The 24,877-nt window shown below is 36.4% G+C and overlaps 1 protein-coding gene across 1 annotated transcript; it reads right to left on the minus strand.

Annotated features, from left to right (window-relative positions):
- Positions 1-13: 13 nt before the first annotated feature.
- LOC130717641 (myosin-6-like) lies at positions 14-24,283 on the minus strand. Its single transcript, XM_057567956.1, has 39 exons — positions 23,952-24,283; positions 21,450-21,578; positions 21,060-21,203; positions 20,819-20,964; positions 20,586-20,745; positions 20,360-20,418; positions 20,104-20,263; positions 19,596-19,745; positions 19,348-19,484; positions 19,094-19,240; positions 18,879-18,980; positions 18,452-18,509; positions 18,216-18,317; positions 10,526-10,563; positions 10,253-10,379; positions 9,951-10,121; positions 9,732-9,863; positions 9,513-9,622; positions 9,370-9,430; positions 8,369-8,546; positions 8,064-8,269; positions 7,784-7,903; positions 6,800-6,898; positions 6,345-6,560; positions 6,065-6,204; positions 5,506-5,620; positions 5,375-5,419; positions 5,199-5,282; positions 4,946-5,116; positions 4,172-4,327; positions 3,897-4,085; positions 3,519-3,644; positions 3,332-3,402; positions 3,130-3,229; positions 2,896-2,952; positions 1,667-1,723; positions 1,094-1,174; positions 921-1,003; positions 14-623 (listed from the first exon to the last, which is right to left on the minus strand). The coding sequence occupies exons 1-39, from the start codon at positions 23,952-23,954 to the stop codon at positions 509-511; spliced, it is 4,545 nt and encodes a 1,514-aa protein (XP_057423939.1). The 5' UTR covers positions 23,955-24,283; the 3' UTR covers positions 14-508.
- Positions 24,284-24,877: the final 594 nt, after the last annotated feature.

Here is a 24,877-nt window from a genome sequence, read left to right on the forward strand (position 1 = left end):
GAAGAGCTAAAGATAAGACTCCAGAATATGAACAATCTATTCATCATGCATCAATGTTCATTCTTCTCCCTTTACAGAGCAAAAATATAAATAAAAATGAGTGGAAAGTGAGCTTGGTCCCCAAAACAAAATTATAAGCAGCTCAGCCCCACTTTTTAGTGTTATTCTGGCCAGATTGACCAGGACAATGACAAATGACAATGGTCATGTAAGACAAGCTCACTAATCCTAAAAAAAAAATATCCCTGCCCCTCTTTAAAATGGAAGATTTTACAATTGAATGCCAACAAAAGAATGAAAAAATAACTTTACATCAGGGCCATGACCATGCAAGGAGGGATATGATAAACGAGATGTAGGACAGTAAAACAAACAAAAGAAAAAATTGAACGAAAAAGAATATAAATCGAAATGGATTTACAACCACCATGGCAAGAACCAACAACTGATTTCGTTGCCTGGCCTTGACGACTATGATATATGATGTATACTACTAAGCTTCCCTTGCCTACTCAGTTAAAAATTGAAAGGCAGGGTTCTCAAGAAGCTCCTCCGCTGGTTTCAAGTCTGAAAAATCCTTTTCTTGCATTGCTGTAGAGAGGTCCTCCACTGAGAAAGGGATGCTGTAAAAAGAAGCAAAATTCAGTTCGCAAACGCGTAACCGATTTGAAAATGCATCAAGATCAACCAATTTTATTATAAGTCTGACCAAGGAGGGATATGATAATCAATGGATCATACAAATTAAGCTGTTTTCTCTAGTTTTCACAAGTGTTAAACAACAAATAAGTTGCATGATGATTCATAAATATCAACTACAATGGCAGATAATATTCCCACTCCATTAGGTATTAAAGCTTAAAATGCATGTAATGATACTAAAGCTTCACTCAAGTCATTCCATAAACTAGAAACCTCACCTGGAACTGTCATCCAACAAGAAAGAATCACTCTGAGCATTATTGGAGTCCTCAGCCATAAGTACCCTCATACTTGAAAGGACCTGAATGAAGATTTGATCATGTTGATCAAGCATTCATCACAACTTCTGCTGTTATCGGAGAAAATACCGTGAAAGAAAATAAAAACTTACATCTGGAGATACACTTCGAGTATTGTAGTTAGCATCCCAGTAAAGTGTACATATTCTGTACAGCTGCTGGACGCTCATGATCTATGTAGGAAAAAAGGACACACAAGAGAGAAGGTATTAGAGAAACATAGTATCTCTAGAAGACATAGTAGAGCATCAGTGCAAGAGTAAGAAATCATGCATTTGTGATCATCCAAATATCAATCTTCCCAATCTACTTCCAACCCATCCTCAGGACTAAATGAAGACAACTTAATTTTGAATTTCTGTAATATCAGCAGCTTAATGCATTATCCATGTTTAAGCTGATAAACAAACTACGAAATCGCCTTAATTGCTACTTGTAGAAACATAGTAAATCATTATGATCCTTTACAAAACTAAAAAGCAACAGAATCTACGCATGATCATTTCAATAACTCATCAGCCCTAAATTCTGCTCTACAAAAATCCATTTTCTATGAAAGAAAGGATTTGTTGTTGTTGTATCAAAGAAACGCCATTCATATATCCAGAAATTAATGAGATGCATGTCTCATACACACATAAAGCTCGAGATGGATAGATACTTACAGGGCATAAATCATTAATGATTTCATCATAGGAAATCCTGTACTTCTGATGAATAACCTGTTTTAAGAAATGACAAAAATTAAAACGAGATGCAATTAAGATAAATTGGATTTTGATCTCATCATAAAAATATTTATCAAGAAATAAAGAACAAATCTCCATATTCCTATTCAATTAAGTATTAAGACAATCGTCATCATAATTATTCTCAAGAAAAATCATCACAAAATAGAAACTATAACTAAGAATAGTTTACCAGGCAAACGTGGACAACTGTAAAAGATGCACATTGCCAACATACACATAAATCATGAAAATTTTGTTATCTAGAAAAATAAACTGCATACACTATTCTCTTCTACATTGGGAGGCTAGAACATTTCCAAACATAGAGGATGCCATTGTTTTTATATTTTGAAATTAATAGACGCTAATATATATGCAGTTGCTTAGGAACTAATATGGCTAGAATAGCTGGCCTCAGGGTAAGGAATCTGAAGCAAATGTTTTAGCCCCCTCTTTTATATGGTTTTAATTTTTATATAAATGTTATATATTATATGCCGATATAACTCGCCTATAAAATTAGTAAAATCTTTTAGACTAAAAAGTATTGCTAATGTCTAGTATTTTCTTCTAAGAAAAAGAATTAACACTGATCAGTAATTACTCAATAGATATTAATTAAGATTTAAGATAAACATTTTGCTACCAATGAATAGGCCCTCGCCTCACAATGTCTCTTCTCCTAAAAATATTAGCCACTCATCTCCTAAACATCAGATTATTTTCAAAATACATCATTTTATAGGGATAGTAGGTTCATGGCAAAGAGCTACTTTGCCAATACCATCTCATTGTTACACATGTTTGTAGTGATTTCGGTACCTGTTTAAGTTTAAAATATGATCTAGCAGATCTCACAGCAATTTATTAAGCGTCATCTTCTTCCAAAACCAATAAAAGATGCATTTGACTCTAAATAATTTAAAATGACAACCCGTAAAACACCTTCACCAAATGAGTGTTTAGACAGGATTTATCCTATTACCAAACATTATCATGAGATTTTCAGATTGAATGGATTTATCCTATTCCCGAACCCGATCATGGAATTATCAGATTTTAAATAATTATGGTTAAGTGAAAACTGTGCCAACATTGACCATCAATTTTTTTTGGAAAAAACAAGATAAACGGTGCCATATTATCAAACAAGACATATTTACCAAGAATCCAACGGCCTGTCTTATGTGCTTAAGCTCATCCCAAGATGACCCTGCATACTGCAAACCAAGGCACTTAGGTTAGACATTATTCTGAAGGTATCTAGGTTAGACATTATTCTGAAGGTAGATTACACAGGTCCAAAAGCCATACAAAGCAGCTATAGATCATCAGCATGTTTTATAACAAGCCATATGCACTAGTAACACAATAATTTCAAGGCAAGAATAAATTACCTCCTCCTTTGCTTGGGCACACCACAGCTCCAATTCTGCTAAACCAGCTTTCACATATTCCCCATTGCTAAATGTGCAACAGTCACGACGCAGAAGAAGACTAGCAATCATTCATAAGAAAATGGCTGTTAACTTCTGGACAAAACCCCATGATGCAAAAATAATTCTTTTATGTCAAAGGATATATGCAGAAACTGCTTACCTATTGAAGAGTTGAACATTAATATATGAGAACGTCTGAGTGAAGATCTTCTGGATAAGGACTGGAGCCACCTGAGACCCAAAACAATTTATTGTGCTTAAGCAATTTATAGAAATAGCGTAAAAAGGACTAACAGGGAGGTATTTCTTATTAATCATAACTTAACCAGTTATGATTTGTTTCTTACGAAGTTCTCTTTCAGAGTGCAGAGAAGGTTGTTGAGGGATTCAATAATACTCTGCCAGTGACCCATGGGAGAATCTTTACCAAAAGATCGACCAGATCGTAACACTCCTTTTGATGCTCTTGGTGCCTGTATAACAGCAATAAGATTGTCATGAGGAACAGAATGAAAATCCAACTTGACTAAAAAAGGAATGGAGCCTCACAATTCTTTTAGAAATTTCTAGAAAGTATCTGCTTTGGCAGATAGTAAGTTTACAGACAAGCTACAAGAACTATATGGGATGCAAGACATTGTATTCAACTTTATCCATCCCATAATGATAATGGTTGGTTTGAAACTCACTACAGGTAAACAATTGCCAACTGCATTTCAACATACCTGGATACATAATGAAATAAACGATGCTAACTCTTTCTTCAAATTGTCCCGAAGGATACCATATATTTTCTCCACATAGGCTGTAAGTTGCTGCTTGAAAAGCAAAGCAGGATATTTAGCCTCAACCTTGCGTACAACATCCAATGCTGGGGTAGGAAGGCTGGCAGAAGAAGGAGATGAGCGAAAACCCTGCAATATAGCCATCAAACAAATTCAGTGATATTTTTATGTGTAAGGGAGAATAGGTTACAAACCATGTAAGGGAGATTCATTACCATGGTCATTCTTCCAAAGAGCGAAGTTGGATTTGGTGGTTTTCTAACAGGAGTTGCATCATTTGGACCACCGGATTTCAAACTTTGTTGGAGTAAAAACAATAGTGCAGATGTATTTGACAGCCAATAGGCCATAAGATCATTGTCATCTTGATTCTGGAAAGTAAGGAAGAAAATACAGTTATACAATATTCTACAATACTAAAAGAACCATGATTAGAAAATTAGAGGCATATCATTAAACAATACAACAACAACAAAAGTCTTATTATCCCACTAAGTGAGGTAGGTTATATCATTTAACAATAAAAAAGCGACAAAATAATTCACTGTTCGACAAAGGTTTATGCATTTATAAACACTTTTAAGAAAAGAGGCAGGACGGATGAATATAGCATTTAAAAATCATGAAACTCTCAGTGGCAAAAACATTATTTAAACCTGCACTCATATTACTTTTAACACATAGTTCCAAATAAAAAACATATTCATGCAACAAAAATTGAACTAAACAAATATCTACAAACTCCTTACTCTTAAACAGAGCTATGAGCTATCAACTCATAATGAACACTATATTCCATTAGATTGCATTTCAATATTTTTTAATACACTTAATAATCAGTGCAATCATGTCATAGAGTGGTAAGGAATGATCTCCTAATTCTTTAGTTATACAGGCTTTGGTATCATCTCAAGAATCAACTATCCTAAAAGCTTAAGTTATTAAGTGAAGGTCCAAAAATCATTTTTATCTCCAAGTAAAAAATTCACCTCAATTGCAGAACCAATCATCTGGATAAGGCGATCAAATACACTTGTTCTTTCAGCTTCAAATGATTTCCACTGGAGAAGGCATTTGTAAATGGTAAATGCAGCAACAGGCTTTCCATGCTGGAAGCCAATATTTTTCATAACACAGTTGATAAGAGCATCAACATTCTCCTACAGTGAAACAAGAGTTAAAAATGGTATATGTATTTGTATGAAGAACAGACATATTAAATGACAAAATTTAAGCACACACATGTTGACGTTCAATGTAGGATCTCCTCATCTTGCTATCAGATTCAGTACCAAACTTTTTTACAGGTGTTACACTCGGTGTTTCCTGCAAACACAATTTTTAGATTCTACTTGACCCAAAAGCTGGTATGATATTGAAAGGTACAGCATTATAAGGGTAGACAGTAATGTGCTTACTACAGCTTTCTGATCTTCCGCCACATGGTGACCATTTTCCAACTTCTGCATATAAAAATATCAATAATCCAAAAGATTCACACTTACATACAGAGAATGAGGACTTAGACACTTTAGCAAGCACAATTTACCTCAGATACATGGGTAAAAAGGTGCTCTGACATTGTTTTCACAGATGAGTTCCCCAAAGATTGTTGCCGAAGAACCTGGTTTTCGGATTCCATATCTAAGAATTTTTCTTCAAGCCTATCAATATTCATTAAGCAAAAAAAAAGGTTATGATGGTGCAGATCCAGTCATTGCAAATAGAACCTATGGATGATAGCCTGTTCAAAGACTAGAGACAAGCAATAGTTCAAATCATTTGTTAAGGTATAACAGCTTAAACTTTTGGATGATTGGTTCGTTATGTAGTATATCAGAGCCTCTATAACCGAATGGTATATAATTCGCTTATTTATGCCATTATTCTTAAGATTGAGAAGGTTAAATTTTAGAAAAAGGTTGGGTTACCCAATGCATTATCCACACTTCAAGCACAAAGGGCTCTGGTCACTGGTGTGAGTAGGTGTGTTAGATATAAAAATAAATGTTCTAGCACAATATTTTAAGCTTTTGGAATGGTTAGGTCATGACATGGTACAAATTTAATGTGTAAGATACCAACGAAGCTTTAATCACAAACGAAACCTTTGCATAGCAGTCTTCAACTGGATTATTTTCGTTTCCGCATCCAGAGCTTGCTTCAACCTTTCTTGACTAATCTTATTTGCTTCTTCATACCTTTTTTCTGTTTCACCAATTTTATTTTCCAGTGAACTCACCAAGGTCTGCAATGGAAGGAAGCCCAAAATTAATAGTAAGAAATGGCCATCTATATTTTCCGAAACATGGGAATATTCAACGTATACCAAACTATAAAGAATCTCTCTAAGTGCGTAGAAGATATTAATGCCCATAATCAGCTCACCTTGAGTTTCTCATTTTCACCAGTGAGCTTCTCCAACAAAGCATGGTCAACTACAGGAATCTCCTGTATGATAGGCACTCTCTCTACTTCTCTCTTTGCAGCAGCCTCACGCTCCTTTTGAAGAAGTAACTTAGTTTCTTTAAACTGAAGTTGCATATCTTGCAAAGCGGATTGTAATTTTTTGTTTTCTTGTGTTTTTGCTTCTTCCATGTCAGTCTGCATTTGTTAAAAGAGATTTAAGAAGGTTTGCAAAGGAAAATACGTGATAGTGTGTGTCTAGAAAAGTATATTCTCATCAATTACACAAATCATGTTTCAGTCACAAATTAAAGTTTCCAAAATAAGTATTGTTACATAGCTAACAGATTGGACTACAATATTTAACTTATATTAACTGGTGTGCTTAATACAGCAACATAATTATAGTTAACATTAACAAAATAATAGTCATTTACCCTCATGCGTTTCTCCAGCTGCAACCTCAATGCAAGGTCTTCAACTTGTTTTTCGAGCTTATTTTTGGCAGCTTGGAGAGCTCCAGTTTCTCTTGCAGCCTGAAATAATAAAAATTAATAATTAATAATATAACTCTAAATTAAAGAAAATTTTACTTTCCAACCAAAAAAATAGCAGTAATTTTAACAAAAATGCATAAGACAATGTTATAAATAAAAGCAGTTCCTTAATTTTGACAAAAATACATAAGACAATGTTATACTCAAGTAAACCAAAAGCGTACAACTGGTACTGCTGCGTTATGCAACCTGGTTTGTAAATCTTTGTTAGATGTGAGGATGGGTTGAGATGAATCAAAGATAAATGAGGTCAAGTATAGAGTATGAAACTTGGGTACTTAAGGTGAAATATGTAGCAGGGACAAGGAAAAGAAAAGTATTAAAAGTTCAAGAACTGAGTATTCAAGAGTAGAAAGGAATTTTCAAATGATAATATTACTGAATTTCAGTTTTTTTCACATAATGTAAGGGGCGTTGCCTGTTGGGTCTTAAAGTCCTCCACATTCTATGTTTTTTTTTAAAGGCCCTCCACATTCTGTGTGAAACAGTCTGGTGTAAAAATTTATTTCTTTCTTGTCTCTAGCCCATAGAGGGTCTGATTTGCCTCCTTGAAATGCTTCTAACTGCAGCTGAGATGAAACGCAAGCTCAAGCTTAGGTAGTGAGATTCGTGCAGCGCTACGATGCATATCGGTGAGCTTGGAAATTGGAATAAGAAGGGGAACCTCAAAATAGTTCTCATGAATAAGGTGCTAACTGCTAAGACAGTTTTACCTTCTGACAATGTTCAAAATTGAGATCACTTTAAATAATGACTATCTTGAGCCATATTACTCAAAAGATTGTAACACTTAATTGACGGGTTAAAAATTTGCTCTATTTTTCTTTTTCTTTGTGGGCGGGGAGGGGGGGGGGGAGCAGTTACCATTTTGAGTTTTCGTAATTCTCGCCGAGCAACTTTTCCTCTCCATTGACATTGTGTTGTAATTGCTGCCTTCTTCAAGTTCATAAAATGATGTTGAGCCAAGTATTTCCGGCAGTGGCTCTGCAATGCACGAAATAATCACACTTCAGCAATAGGTTGTACAGATGAACTTGGAAAATAATGTTAGAGTATCAAAAAAGATATCTTATAATATCTAAGAAATACAAAAAGTGGAAATATTTTAAAATGTCTTGTAGTGATAGATTAAAATATTCTCTACCTGAATGACAATAGCTGCTCTGGTCTGCTTCCTAAAGCGTAGCTCAGAACGAGCAGCCATACCACGCATACCAGTTTGAATAGATATAGCCGAGTTATACAATTCATTGTATGCCTTCCTAGCAATGTGCATGCGAGAATACTTCTGAATCATCAGACTAGAAGCCTCCTTTCGCAATCCCTCATAAACTTGTCGAGCAAGTTGTCCTGTGATCAGCATATAAAAGAACTCATGAGACTTCTCAAGTTTAAGGTTTTCCCAAAATACAACTTGTGAGCTAATAGTTCAAGAAATTTAGCAGACACCTCGGCATGCAGCTTGAATTTGTATAGCAGAGAAACGAATCAACTTGAAACTTCTGCAAGCCAAATAGGAACGAACTTTCCTCTGAATAATGCTTGCTGATTTTCCTAAGATCTCACTTCTTAGAGTATCTAGTTCTGCCATTTGACCAGCTCTAAGAAACACTTTCGTTTTTCCAATCTGCAGTAATAAAGAGAACCAGTAAAATAAGTTACAAAACAAATATATCCTAGTACAGAAAATTATAAGTTACCTTAAGGGCAATAGCAATTTGAGTTCATTGCACACTTGACAATGACACAAAATAGTTCTCATTCCAAAACCTAAACTAAACTTTCAAGATTTACAGCCATAAAATGGTTGAGAAAATTGAAGAAGTAGGAAAAGGAAAAGTCAGGGTCTTTTCATTTGAAAATTTGTTTACTATTTTCAATGTAAATCATAAGAATGCCACATTGTTTTATTATTGTTTTGCGCTTCCAAATATTTTTATAGAAAACAATGAAAGCAGTAAAAAGTTGTTTCCGTTGTTCCTTGTACAGATCTTTGAAAATAGGAAACAGAGTGCAACAAAGTCACGTGTGATTAAAAATAAAAATAGAAAACAGTGTTTACAAACCAGACAAGCCCTTAGTGGTAATCCCCTTGGAAACTCCAGTATCCAGATAAACCAAAGTCAGGTGCACATTATGAGTTCCCAATAAGTATGAACTTGAAAGAATATATTTTGTGGAGTTTTGTCAATACTTAGTCAGGTGCACATTATGAGTTCCCAATAAGTATGAACTTGAAAGAAAATATTTTGTGGAGTTTTGTCAATACTTAGTCAGGTCAATGAAGATTTCAGACTACATACCAATTTTCTTAACCGAGTGATTCTTAACTAATTGATTAAAAACAACGTCATGCCCCATTACAAAAATATCCTAACTTCATTGATCAAATACAAATACAGGAAAAAGTCTCCCAAATAATTATAGGTCTACTACATGGTATTAGTTACCTGATATCCTTTAAGTCCAACCTTCTCCAGAATCTTCTTGCAAGCAGTGACCTCATCAGAACTAACATGATAAGAAGCATAAATCAAGGTTTTAGAATAACATAGCTAACAGGCCTCACAAGGAAGATTAACAACTTAGATACCTTCCATCCAAAGCTTCAGGTGCAAGAAGCCTGAATCGATCCACAAATTCATCAAAGGGTTTTCTAGTCGGATACCCGGCACAGCTGATCCTAATTGCCTCCATGACTCCCTATAATCAGACATACTATGTAATAAGCACAAAGTCACAAGAAGTTAAACTTCTATTTCAGCACTAACTTTATGGTCCAGAACCAAGACAAAAATGCAAGATGACTTACTCCACAACGTAGTTGCTGCAAAACATTTTTACCCTCGAAAATTGATGGTTTAAGAAGATTATTGGGTTTAACACAACGAATGTAGTGTGGCTCAGTGGAACTGAGAGTTTCAAGTAGTGATTGTAATTGTTGCTGCAGGAAGTATGAACAAGGATATCAAAACTGCAGAAGTTAGAGTAGATAACCAAATTATGAATTTTTAAAATAAGAAATACCAACCTTAAACCGGGAACCAATTGAAGAGAACTTTGATTGTTTGGACGATTCCTCAGGTGAGGGGAGAAACAAACCCGACACGAAGGGGCAATTAGAAGCATACAGAAGTGCCTGATGTTCTGCAACAACATAATCTTTGTTCTTGTCCAGGAAGAAATCAGTTTGATAAGTGACCTGAAATTGACACAGATTAAGCATGTATTTTCCAAAGTTTAAATCACACCTAGCATTCTGCTCCTATATTCCACAAGGAAACTACCCTATTTATTATATATCTGAAAAAAGCAATAATCATCCCAACTTACATCACCAGCATAATGGCAAATTGTAAAGTCACTACGCGATAATTTGGGCTTGGTGAACCTTTTATGGTTTTTGAAAGTCTGATACAGCTTTTGGGCGAAAGTTTCATGAGTTGATCTAGGAAACATGCTGCAAAACACATTCACATACAGTATTCGAGAAACAGAAAATTAGTTAAAAATTATGGCAGAATAAAATGAACGAACTAAGCCATGGGCACAGAGATATTAAGACCCATAATACCAATTCAAGGGTACAGTACAAAGTTTACTTACCAAGCTTCATCAAGAAGAGCAATGATCCCACCAGGTTTCTGAAAATGAATATATACAACATATAGTCAAATTAATAATAAATCCACTAATGACAAATTACTGCAGAAACATAATTATGTTATCAGCCAGTAAAGAAAATGGAAAAATCATCAAAAACAGCGTCAAGAACCAACTATCCTAAAAGCTTAAGCTATTGGGTGAGAACATGAATGGTTTTATATTATATTAGTAATAGATATTGACAGTATAATGTAAATCCATCTACAAGCTGGCAAATATAATGTCAAGGTATATGTTCCTTTCCCCTTTTATTGGACTTGTTATCAAAACCTACTCTCTTAATAAATTAACTTCGACATTTTCATTTTTAACACACAAAGACAAAAGAATCTGACCCTATTTCGTCTATCACTTTGTACTAGAAAAAATATCAGCAGCTTTTAACCTTGAATTGATCACATAAACAGTGATTCTTGAAATATTCCTTCCATTATGAATATGTATAAGAAGAGAAATTTAAAAAACCTAATTTACTTTTCTTCTAAAACTATTTTGGGAAAAATCCAAACAAGGTATGGAACATTGACTATAATTTGGTCTGCTGCTGCTAAGCATGTGAAATATACTTTTCATGCAGAACATGAAATTTAAGTGTTAGGCATGAGGTAACGTGATCATCAATTACCAAGGAGTAAATCACAGCAATGAAATGGTCGAGCTTCATGTCCATAAGTCACCATAAAAATGGATTAGATTGGACAGACAAATAAGAACTGAAATTTTATTCATTCAGTGTTTTAGTGAGGAATCTAGCTTATCAAAAGACTTCAATCATGTCCTCTACCTACCTCTCTCCCCAGCAAACTTAAATAAAGCAAAGAGAGTAAAATATGTGTGATAGAATTGGTTCCAAGGATTGTGTTCAGTATTTTAGGATGCTCATAATTGAGTTTTGAAATAAATAACCACTCGTGCATTATTGTGTTTTTCCTTTTGGTTTATAGTGGTTGTTATGCCCACGCTAATCCTTTCTAATATTCTTCCATGTAGATTTCCAAGCAGCTAAGTAGTAAATTGCTAGCAGCTGAAGGGGACTAGCGTAGAATTTAATTGAGGTGTATTTAATATTTCTCAAACTATATTCATATATTATGTTTTTTAGGAATCCTAGCTAGTGGTATGTATAATATTGGCAAAGGTGTGTTATCTTGGGAGTTGTAAAAATATGAAACTGTAGTTGTTTTGGAAAACTATTTTCCCAAATGTGTTGTGATGAATGTTAGACTTGCAAGACTAAGTGATGTAGCTATTAACTTAGTCTATGCCGGTCACCACTTGACTTTCGGCCAAGCCTTTAACCATGGTCGTCAACCCAAATCCCCTGTTCTCCACATCTCTTAACACTTGATGTTAAGCGGGTGGGAGGGGTAGCTCACTTGGTTGAGCTAAGGGTAGAAATAGGTGTTGGAGATGGAGGTCCAGGGTTCGAACCCTGAGGAGGAGCATTTTTAATTACTAACAACTAACTACTAACATTTGCCAATCAAAAAAAAAAAACACTTGATGTTAAGCATGTTTTCTTGACAGCAGCTAAGTTAGTTGTACAGTAAGATGAAACCACAGTGGTCTTTTATTCCCGTCTTTTAGATGGTAAGGTAAAGTGTCACTGTTATCTTCAAACTAACAATTTTGTCCTAAAAAGGAAAATGTAGTTAGTGTCTTAGTGAGTAGTAATTTAAAATTACAACTCTTAAAAATTTATGTTGAAAATCTTCAACTGAATTTCATTGATTGAAAAGATGATGAATACAAGAGAGATTACAGTATTTATACTATGAGATTTGTTAGCTTGCAGAAGAAGCTAACTCTAACTAACCTTGACAGCTAAGCTTTGACAGCTAAGCATGTAACTAACTCTCTAACAAACCTGCCAGCTAGGCATAACTAACTGAACAGAACACAGTCAGCATTTACCTAATAACACTAAACAGTAACACTAACATAGCAGTAACTATATTACTCCAATAGGCCCCCTCAAACTCAAGGTGGGGGAGAAAGTGATTTCTCAATCACATTGAGTTTGTCACGAAGAGTTTCAAAACGAAGTGGTGATAGAGCCTTGGTAAACAAATCTGCCAGCTGATCAACAGAAGGAATGTGATGCACAAAAAGAGACTTGTTGAGAACTTTTTCCCTCACAAAGAAGATGTCAAGCTCCATATGTTTAGTGCGAGTGTGAAGAACTGGGTTATGAGTCAAAGCCACTGCACCCATGTTATCACAAAACACCCTAGGAGGAGAAAAAGGAATCTGCAACTCCTGCAAAAGAGACTGAACCCACAACAGTTCAGCAGAGGTATTAGCTAGGCTCCTGTATTCGGCTTCAGTACTCGATCTAGCCACCAGGGTTTGCTTCTTGGAGCTCCAAGAGACAAGGTTTGGACCAAAAAAGACACAAGAGCCTGAGGTGGATCTCCTGTCATCAGGATCTGATCCCCAATCTGCATCACAAAAGGCCACAAGAGGGACTGGAGTGTGCAAACTACAAGGCTTGAGGTGCAGGCCATGAAAGAGAGTACCCTTAAGGTATCTTAGGATTCTTTTAACAGCCTTCCAATGCTCTTCTAGAGGCTGACTTAGAAACTGACAGACCTTGTTAACTGCAAAGCTGATCTCAGGTCTTGTTAAAGTTGCATATTGGAGAGCACCAACTATTGATCTATAGAGAGTTGGGTCAGCAAAGTAATCTGCTCCATATTTGCTGAGTTTTGCTCCACTAACCATGGGAGTAGAGATCCCCTTGGCCTCTCCCATTTCTGCCCTTTCAAGAAGGTCAGTTATATATTTAGTTTGTGTCAAAAGCAAGGACCTGTCCTGAAGATGATGCACCTGAACACCAAGAAAGTAGTCAAGTTGGCCTAATTGCTTCAAGGAAAATTCAGAGTTGAGGTGCTGCACTACTTTCTGAACCAGAGGCAAGGAATTGCCTGTAATGATAATATCATCTACATAGACTAGTATGTAGATGCAGCAAGTTGGAGTGTAGAAAGTGAAGAGAGATGGATCACATCTACTTGGTTTAAAACCATACTTCACAAGGGCTGACTTCAATCTGTCAAACCAAGCTCTTGGGGCCTGTTTAAGGCCATAAAGAGCTTTGTTAAGTCTGCAAACAAGAGATTTGTCTTCATGCTGAAATCCACTTGGTTGCTGCATGTATACCTCCTCTTGAAGAGCTCCATTTAAAAAGGCATTATTCACATCAAGTTGATGAATATGCCACCTCTTAGTAATGGCCAGGGAAAGAATGAGCCTAATAGTTATAGGCTTCACCACAGGGGAAAAGGTTTCTGAATAATCAAACCCCTTGACTTGATGGTAACCTTTGGCCACAAGTCTGGCCTTATACCTATTGATGGTGCCATCTGCATTTTCCTTCACCCTAAAAACCCATTTACAACCAATTGGCTTCCTATCCCTGGGAAGTGGAACCAATGTCCATGTATTGTTAGCAAGCAATGCATCATATTCAGCCTTCATTGCAGCTAACCACTTAGGATCTTTGAGTGCTTGCTTGGTGGTAGCTGGTTCAGCTTGAGTAAGCAGTAAAGTTGGAAATAATCTGGGCATGACTATGCCAGATTTTGCTCTTGTCTGCATAGGGTGAGTATTTCCCACTGGCTGAGGAAGAGGAGCAGAAGAGGAAGAACCAGTTGAAGCTACTTCAGTGGCAGTAGCTGCTGGTGTTGGGGGAGATTGTTGCTGAACAGAAGCTTCAGCCTGAGAAGAATTCCCAGAAGAAGAGGCTGCAACCGAGTCTTGACCTTGAAAGGGCTGCTGGTGCTGAACAGGAACTTGAGAAGCTAAAACAGGAATTTCTGAAGTGATTCCATGTGCAGATGAATCAGACCCAGCAGAGGAAAACAGGGTAGGATAGGGGAATTTAACTTCATCAAAAATAACATCCCTTGACACAAAAATCCTACCATCACCATCCATGCATTTGTACCCTTGATGAGATGATGAGTAACCAACAAACACACATTCCTTGGACCTGAGTGACAGCTTAGAGTGTGTATAAGGCCTTAAGTGAGGGTAACAAGCACAACCAAACACCCTAAGTATCTTGTAATCAGGAAGAGTCTTGAACAACTTGAAATAAGGACTCTCATTGGCCAAAACAGTAGTAGGAAGACGATTAATAAGAAAAACTGCAGCCAAGAATGCATGATCCCAATATTGAGAAGGCATTTTAGCAAAGGCAAGTAATGAAAGGCCAGTTTCTATGATATGGCGATGCTTCCTTTCAACACTACCATTTTGATGGTGTGTGTAGGGGCAAGTCAATCTATGCACTATGCCAAGCTTAGCAAAATGAGATTGTAAAGGTTTAAATTCAGTGCCATTATCTGTTTGGACAGCCTTAATTTTCAGATTAAATCTTAACTCTACCATAGCTTGGAACTGAAGAAAAACAGAGGAAGTTTCAGATTTGTGCCTAAGTGGATAAATCCATGTGAAACGAGAGTAAGCATCAACACAAGTTAAAAAGTAAGAGTAACCACAAGAAGACTCAATGGAGGAAGGGCCCCATAAGTCAGCAAAAACAAGCTCTAAAGGTGTAGCATAAACAGTAGTAGAAGAGGAAGAGGGTAACTTGTGAGACTTTGCTACACAACAAGCTGAACATTTAGAAAATTTTGCTTTATTAGACAAGGATATATTACATTTGGACAAAGCAGAATGTAAAGCCTCATGATGAGGATGACCTAGCCTACAATGCCACAAATCATAGGCAGTAGGATCTACATTATTAACAGAAGACACAAGAGAAAATGAACTAGCACTAGGTACACTTGAAGATGAACTAGCACTAGATACATTTGACAAAGGAACTGAAACAGAGAAGACAGATGGAGCAGCTACTGGTGAAACAGATGTAGATGAAACAGATGAAGCTGGAGGAAGGGTTGGAACATGCATCCCTTCAAAATTGTATAAACCATCAGGACCAACAGTTCCTTTGAGCAAAACCCTAGAAGTTTCCTGACATTTGACAACACAATAGGATGAGTGAAACTCAAAAAAGACATGATTATCTCGAGCAAACTTGCTTACACTAACTAAGTTCTTTGTGATGTTAGGAACTAGAAGCAAATTATTCATAGTGAGTGTGGTGTGTTTATGATAAGGAGATGGAAAAGAGGCATGTCCAACAGAAATAATAGGCAAACCTTGTCCATTTCCCATGTAGATATGATCATTACCATTTAGGGAAACACTGTCAGAAACAACTGAGGCATCATTGGTAACATGATGTGTAGCTCCAGAATCTGGAAACCATGAGCTAAGATTCGCTGCAGCAGGAGTGTGAGAACCAGTAGTAGATGAAGTAGGTCCAGTAAGCATAGCCTGTGGAGCTCTAACTGGAGGATTTCCAGGTCTTGATCCACCAGAAAACTGAGAAGAGTTCCACTGTGAACCTCCAGATGGTTGGAAACCAAACTGCTGAGCAAAATTTCCCATGCCTAAACCTTGAGGAAATTGACCAAACATGTTTGGAAAGCCTCCATACTGTGATGTACCAAACTGAGAAGGTACACCAAACTGTGGAACACCACAAAAGGGAGAGAATCCAAACTGAGGCATCATCTGAGAATGCATAGGTAGTGGCATACCAAAACCAGTTGGCTGCATGCCAAACATGCCAGTAGAACCAGTAGAACCAGATGATGAACCGCGATGATAGCAAACACTAGCATCATGCCCATACTTCTTGCAAATCTGGCATTGAACACTTCGATTTCCTCCTCTTCCACCGCGAGAGTTGTTACTGCCATTGCGACCACCATAACCACCACGAGAACCACCATAACTGCCGCGATTATCATAGGAACGATCATCGTAGGTGTTTTCAGAGGAACCTGAAGCATAGTTAGCCTCAGAGGTCGCCGGCGACGACGTTGATGAAGAAGACGACGACGCCGGTGCAGGTTGCGTCGCCGGTGGCGCAGCTTGAGAAAGGAGCGCTGACGGAGGATTCGCACTCAACTGACGCGTGCGAGAACGCTCAAGACGCGCTTCATGCGCGATAACCATAGCTTCAGCTTGCGAGATCGTGCAAGGGAACTCGCGACTGTAGATGATAGTCATGAGATGACTATATTCATCGGGAAGACCATCAAAAATCGCTTCAAGGTGCTCGCGAAACGATACAGGATCTCCGATCGAGATCAGAGCATTGACGATGGCCTTGATTCGCTTGAGGAACTCAGACGCAGTCTTTGATCCCTTGGTTATGGATCTCAATTCCGATCGCAACTGCGTCGATTGTGCAAGCGATTGTGCTTGAAAGAAATCAAGCACAGCTTCCCAGATCTGCCAGGACTGAGTGCAGTTGACAACAGTTGGAAGCACTGATGAAGACAGAGACGAGAGAAGCCAGGTGAACAAAGCAGAATCCTGTTGATCCCATACCTGATATGCAGGATTCTCTACTGCATTCACGCGATCCTCCTCACTGAGAAATCGAGGAGGAATATCAGGATGAACAAGAAAATTCTGCAATCGATGAGTTCTAACGATGCCTTCAACGTGCTGCTTCCATGAGAGAAAATTGGAATCATCAAGCTTCAGAACAAGCTTGTGAACCAGAGAAGAAGAGGCCAATTGTGGTTGAAGAACCGCAACTGGAACAGGAACTGCAGTTTCTTGTGCATGACCTTCATCAGCCATGGTGATTGAAGAAGAAAGAAGAAAAACGAAAATCTAGAGAGAGAGATCTTCAAGGATCGTACTCAGCTCTTGATACCATGTTGAAAATCTTCAACTGAATTTCATTGATTGAAAAGATGATGAATACAAGAGAGATTACAGTATTTATACTATGAGATTTGTTAGCTTGCAGAAGAAGCTAACTCTAACTAACCTTGACAGCTAAGCTTTGACAGCTAAGCATGTAACTAACTCTCTAACAAACCTGCCAGCTAGGCATAACTAACTGAACAGAACACAGTCAGCATTTACCTAATAACACTAAACAGTAACACTAACATAGCAGTAACTATATTACTCCAATAATTTAACATGTTTTATACTTTTTGTCAGCAGATAATAATTAAAAGATCACTGATAAGAATGCTAAAAACATGCCAAAACTAAGTTTTGATAGAAACAGCCAAGAAGAAGATGGGAAACTGTTATTATTGAGTAAGAACCCTAATTATAAATTAGGGAATCAGAGAAGGATACATGATGAAACAGATGAGTATTTGAGAGACTGATCACTCTCCTAAGTTCCAATTACACTAATGATACAAAGATCTCTAACACTCCCTAAGCCACTCTTATTTATAAGCACATGCCTCACTATCCTCCCAACTAACTAACATCTGTAAGTACCTATCGGCTTTTCATGGTCAAACTTAAAATGACGCTACAGAATCATTTACGTCGCCATCCAGGAAAACACTCTTAATACCACACCATCCCTCTTCCACAAGCCAGCATGCAAGCTAATCGCTCTTATCCACAGCAACACATTACAGCGGGCTTGAGACCCATAAATTTATAACCATCACCGTTTACATTAAATGCATGTAACTAAAAAGAACATCCAATCCAAAAGTTTGTTACAATAGACAAAGCCAATAAGTATCAACAGAATGATTGGGGAGTTCGAACGGAAAACCTTTTCAATGAGATCCAAAATATCTTGATTGTCAACAAATTCAATGTAACTCCAATCAATCTCCTCTTTTTTGTATTCTTCTTGCTCCATTTTGAAAACATGCTGTAGATCAAACATTCAAGCATTATAAGAGAACATGTAAATTGAGAAAATAAGTATCATTATGTCTGTGTTCAAATATAGAAGCAAGAGATGGCAGCAATTGTTAAAAAATATAATCTCTCTGACAAGCAAACCTGGTTAAAATGTTGCTGGAGCTTTTCATTGGTCAAATTAATACAGAATTGCTCAAAACTGCAATGTACACAGAAAAAGCAGGTATTAAATATAAAATCTTCAGCTCTAACCTTTATACCTAAGAGACATAACTACTGCTACTGATTGATGACAAGCCAATAAATTTCTTCAGAATTCATTTGATTGGCAATTCGCTTGGGATTTGTGGAAGGGGGATAAAGTGGAGTAATTTATAATGTAGTGGTTTGGAATAGAGTGGAGTGAAAATTTAAAATAATTCCCATCTGCATTGTTTGGTAGACATGATGGTAATTAATGGAGAAAAGTGAGTTCCAAGTTTAACTTCCAATAATACCATTTCTTGGAGATTCACTTCAACAGATCGTCCCACATTAACTACAGAAAAAAGGTTTAACAGTCATGCACCTGTTAGTGTTGAAACTCTCAAAACCATAAATATCCAGCACGCCAATTAAGGACTTCGAAGTCGGATCTTGACCAATTGAATTATTAATTTTATCCACCAGCCTGAAAATTCACAAAATTCCAGATGCGTTACTTTGGAACAAATTGATCAAACTTTCCAGTAACTCTGTTCAATGTTCAAGCTATATCTTCAAGCAATCTGCTAAAAAGCTTACCAGTCAAACAACCTCGTGTACACAATCTTAGCCAAAGCATCTCGGCTTAATGCAGCAGCTTCTGGATCCAGCCATTTCGTAATATTTTCATCACGAGTAACTATTACGCGCTTGCAAAGAGAATCTTCAAGTGCCTTTGCATCACACCTGTTAGGAAAATCATAAATCAAAGAGTTCACACAGAGAGGATATGAAATACAAGCCGTACAAAGAGAATATATTTTAAAAAATGCAAACTTGCAATGTTTTCTTACATAAAAAGTTCAGCAGCAGTTTGCAGATGAAACCAAGATTTTTCATCTTTGGGCACAGATGAGTCAATTTCTTTCCCTTTTGTAAATTCAATGTTGCCAAGATGCAAAACTGCAGCAACTACTCGAAATATTGCTTCCTGAAGAAATGATGGCAGGAGAAGGGGACAGCAAAACAAATCTAAGTATTGAAGCATAGATCATACTTGAAGAATTGCATTATGAACTTATATAAACTCCCAATAATATACCTGCTCTTCAGAACTTATTCCAACAACGTCCATTGCTCTCTTTGTATCGCAATATTCTTTAAACTCGTCAACACCTTCCAACTCATAGCAATTTGATTGGTTCAAATAATGAAATGTTCTTGGGTTCCCTAATTTGTACTTCTGAACAACCTGCCAAGAATAATTAAAAAGATCAAGAAAACGAAGAAAATAGAACCCATAGAAGTTAAGCATAAGCTTTTTTATTAACAAGTAACACCAGCTGATATGGATTATTATAATTAACCAGAAAGGACACATTGCAGCACCAAATAAGTGTTTGAAAAAATATGTGAAGATGATGAAAGGAAAAGACCACGATATAGGTCCACTGTCAGACAGTTTACTCTAATTTTAAGTGACTCAAATTTATGATTTCAGTCCAGAAACAAATTAACTTAGGCATACACAAATACTCTATGTTGACAAATTGATTCTTTTCGACCCTTCTCTGATCTGAATCTTTTGTCAGCACAAGAAATCCAATTACCTCCTGCGGTGCAGCACAGAGCATATAGAAACAGTGATAATTCCTTTCTGGATCTGACACCTGGCAAACACGTGATCTTTCCAGCAGATAAGTTCTTATAGCAGCTCCAGAAATTCTTCCCTTCTGGTCAAATTGAATCTCCACAAACTTACCAAAACGACTGTAGAGATCAAAAGTCAGAGAATAGTAAAAATAAGACAGTAGAATAAAATTTGCAACATAAATATATGTAAAAAATAATACTATGACTTCCCACCTTGAATTATTGTTTCTAACAGTCTTTGCATTGCCAAAGGCTTCTAGAACAGGATTGGACTGAAAGTAAGGGAAAAGGGCCACAAAATAAGGCCAATTAAATTATATAAGGTAAGGTTTATATAAGATAAGGTTTACATAAACTTAAATTAAAAACATAAATAAACATTTGGTAGCTAACCAGCTTGCCAAAAAAAACTAATTCTATAAAGGATTAGTTCTGATACCTCTAGGACTTTCTGCTCAACAGTCCTACCTTCAGAAACAATAGCTCTCCCTCCCATGTAAGCAAGATAGCGCATGAGTAACTTGGTGCTTTCTGTTTTACCAGCCCCACTTTCACCACTTACCAATATTGACTGACTGATTCCCTCATTGATCATTAGCCTAAATCCACAGTAATTCACATGGTCAGACTAGTAAACTATTAAGTTTATTTGCACAGAAGATATGAAATTACCTATATGCTGCATCTGCAACAGCAAATGGATGAGGACTTAGCTCACCAAAACCTGCTCCTTTGTATTGTGCCATCATATGACTATCATATAAATGAGGAAGCCTTATGAAAGGGTTCACAGCAATCAGTATATTCCCCGTGTAAGTCTGAAAGCAAAATTTAATATAAGCTTCCATTGAGTAAATAAATATTAAGGAACAAGGGAGACAATATTTGGAGAGTTGGCATCTGGAATACACACATAAATTTCATTGATATCATATCTTGATCTCAGATTATCTAGGACACCAGGTTCATGCAGATAAGCAAGCTTTGTCATATCATCCACTCCACATGCTGGAGCTTCAATATCTTTATGATAAACACTACTAGCTTTAACAACAACCTGCAAATTTCAAGACAAAAAAGAGAGGGACAAGGATTCACCGTGTTAAATACCAGAAGGTTCCCGGTCTAGAGTTCACTTCAGAAAATTATTTCTAGTACTTCAAATAAACTTTAGGATACTGGAAGAAAGTGGTAAATTCAAACAACAATTTAAGGCAATCAAAGAAAAACTGCTAAATAACAAGAAAGTGGACTGCTGAAGAACATGACCAACTTTTAATAATATTGCATAAAATATTCTCACCGTCTTCCCTGAAGTGCAGAGGACTTTGATATCTTCCCCATTAACCCCCAATACCTCACCATCTATCCAAGCTACATCAGGATCCTCAACCCAAACATGGGAACCAACTACAGCACTGGCAGCAGCAGCCTACAATGCAGAGATGTCATTTCCCTCTCTAATAAATTGTACCAATAATCAATCAACTAGAGAGAAATTTATAAACCAAAAACAAAGTGATAAAGTCCACATATCTTTCTTTAAATCCCACAGAAGTAATTAAAATAAAATTTATATATATTTGGAAGTATGGTGAGAGTCTTCTCGTGCTAGCTTCTGCATTAACCAAGAATAAATATCTCCCCCCATGTATGCACACTAAAAAGCAATAAACTATGATAGCTTACTTTCTATAAGTTATTTTAAATAATCGAACAAGACTGGCTCAGGTAGCAAGCAGTAAACCCCATAATTTTCATGTGTTTGAAACCCCCTATAGATGCCCATAGTAAGAAAATATGATTCAATGGTTTACAGAACAAGTTTGAGAAAACGGTTGGAATTCTACTTCTTCAATGAAGGAGGAAGCTTAACATCCTCCAATTTAAATTTTCCTTAATTTACATGTTAGTCACTTCATTGCTAGACCTCACCTCATACAGGAAATACTCATATGGGAAATAAAAGAGGGCATAGAAGAGGTATTTGGGCTGGGGATCATAAAAAGCTTGCCTGGGTGGCAATGAGGAGGAAACGGCTTGAAGAAAAATAAAAAAGAAAGTGGAAAGGAGGGGAGAGGTTAATCAGTCATTTAGTGGTTTTTGGGGCAGGGAGGTTGCAGACTCTCAAAGTTCTGCAAGGTGTCTTTCCTTTTTTATTAATGGTTTTCTTTGTGTATCTTTATTTTTGGTTCTTTGTGGATTTGTAATCGGGATTTATCGCCATTCTTTATAACAGAGTTCCCATTCCTATCAAAAATGGTATCACAGCACAAGCACAAATGACACACACTGCTAACAGGTTCATGATTTCCCTTTACAATTTACTAGACGGTCCTTATAATCATAGAAAATTTGAGGCCAACTGTCAAGTTATTGTTGAAACTCAATCATATGTCTTATTCATATCACAAAAGCTGATACATGAACTTGCTGGACAGCTTCGAGGTGTTTTCATCTCTAGAGCTGCAAACTCAATCAGACAAGGAGTCAGCAGTTAGGATGCCTTTTAATGAGGCCAGGGAGGTGTCAATCCAATGGGACCAATCATCATACTTCAAGCAATGGGACTCTAGTGGAAGTTGTTATGGTTTGTGCATATGTTGGTCTCTATGTTTCAAATGGTGGAATCCAGTGGGACAGTCTACTGCTCGCTATCTTCCCAAACCTCTTCATGCTGAATTTTCTTTTTACTTTTCTTTTTTCTTTTTTGGGTTACAGACTCCCATGCTAGACCTCACCTCACCTCATGTGGCAGGATTGTTACAACCATCAACCGCAATTCCTCTTCTGCCCCTTCTCTTATTTAACAACACGAGGTGAGGTCTAGCCAGGGAGTGTCTAGCATTACACATATGGTATGAAACTCTAATGGAAACAAGAACCAGAGGACAACATCTACTACTTAAGTCAACACTAGTAACCATAATGTAAAAAAAGAAAGAAGTGAAATAAGTTCCACACAATCTAGAAATTCCTAGACTATCAACCTTCAAAGAAAATAAGACAAGCAACCAGTGACAGACCCAGATATAGAGAAAATGTCGATTACAACATTTTGGTCCTCCAAGGATACCCATGACACACATTGGTCCTCCATTTATTGGAAACATCAAATTGGTCCTTCAACGAAAATCGAATGCCATCATCATACTTGTCTATAAGGGCCAACTTGATGTACTGCCAATGGAGGATAACCTCATAACATGTATAACTTTGAAGATCCAAAATGGAAATATACTCTAAATTATATTAATTTGAACAAGACTAACCTTAAGAAAAACAGTCAACCTAAGCAATGAAAATTCCATCATAAGTAAAAATTATATATATCATATAGAAAATTCTGACAAATAGGGGATTTTTCGACCTACCCCTCCTCGAGCACCCAAAACTCACATATTACCCATTAAGCATGTTACTACATTGAAGCTCAGCAGCAGCATTTTCAAAGAGCTAGGCCAACATTTTTTTCACTAAGCTTAATTTAAAAATTGATTTTTCGTAATGCTACCACCTTCTCCAATCATCTCAGTCAATAAGGGAAAAACACTACCCACTATAATCGGACTCCTACAATGTCGTTTGATAAAAACAAGCTGAAGCACCCAAATCGGAACAAAGATATCAAAAAAAATCAGATTAACCAATCTCAGACAGTAGCAAGATCCCCATGTAATAACAGATCAGCTACCAAAACCCACATAAAAAAAAATTAAATTTCGGATAAACACAATATGAGACTTCGAATTGACTCAACCATGACCAGAAGAGAAAACAGAAGAACGAAGAGAGAAATGAATACCATTTGGTGATAGATTGATCTGATCAGAATCTGAGGTTGGTTCCGGATCTAGCACGAACAGCAACAGCTCCAATCGAAAAAAATGAAAGATCTTCGAAACTCCGAAGAATAAAAAATGGCTATATCTACTACCAAAAAAAAAATTATGTGTATGAAGTGATGGTGGTTGGAATTGGAAAAAGGTTGAAACTCTTGGAGAAATGAAGATTGAAAAGTTTGGAGGAAGAAGGTTAAGGTTGTGTTTCACTAGTGCAGTTTTGGTCTCTGGTTTTCTTCTTCTTCTTCTTCTTCCCCTTTTTTTCTCTTCTTTTCTTCCACCATCTCCGTCTTCAGGTTTAAGTTTATTTCTCTTTATTATTATTATTGTAATTACACTTGTAAAATAAATAAATAAATTATTAATATGAAAATCAAATCAAATATATATTTATTTAATTAATTAATCAATCAGGGTTGGATTAAAAAATTAAAAATAAAATAAAAATGGAGAATTGGTGTTCGATTTGGGGCTTGACTGACGGTAAATGAAACGTCTCTTATTACAATGTGTAGAACTCCAAAAATGCCCCTTGGAACCAGCGTTAATTACGGGATCATATTTATTTTCTTGATAATGTTAATTATATTGATTAGCAGACAGAAAAAGTTAAATCAAATACGCGGCTAATTAAATCACTCAAAATAACCTTTATTGTTCATTGTTTAATTAATGAATCAAAAAATTTATTATATTTCCTTAATTTTTTTTTGAAAAGTATATTTCCTTAATTATCACTACTTGAATTTTTTTCATTTTTTAATAATAAACTAGATTTATTTAAATGATAAATAATACGTGCAATTAGTAGTTCGAATCCTAAAAAACACATTTGTTGGAAAGAATATAAAATTATTTCTTGATGTTCGTCAAATAAATAAAATATTGA

Source organism: Lotus japonicus, chromosome 5 (genome assembly GCF_012489685.1).
Source record: "Lotus japonicus ecotype B-129 chromosome 5, LjGifu_v1.2".
NCBI lineage: Eukaryota > Viridiplantae > Streptophyta > Magnoliopsida > Fabales > Fabaceae > Lotus > Lotus japonicus.

Coding starts and splice junctions, on each gene's coding strand:
- LOC130717641 (XM_057567956.1), bottom strand. Junction 5,420..5,505: donor TTTTTACCCATGTATCTGAG/GTAAATTGTGCT, acceptor TTTTATATGCAG/AAGTTGGAAAATGGTCACCA. Junction 4,328..4,945: donor TGATTGGTTCTGCAATTGAG/GTGAATTTTTTA, acceptor CTTACTTTCCAG/AATCAAGATGACAATGATCT.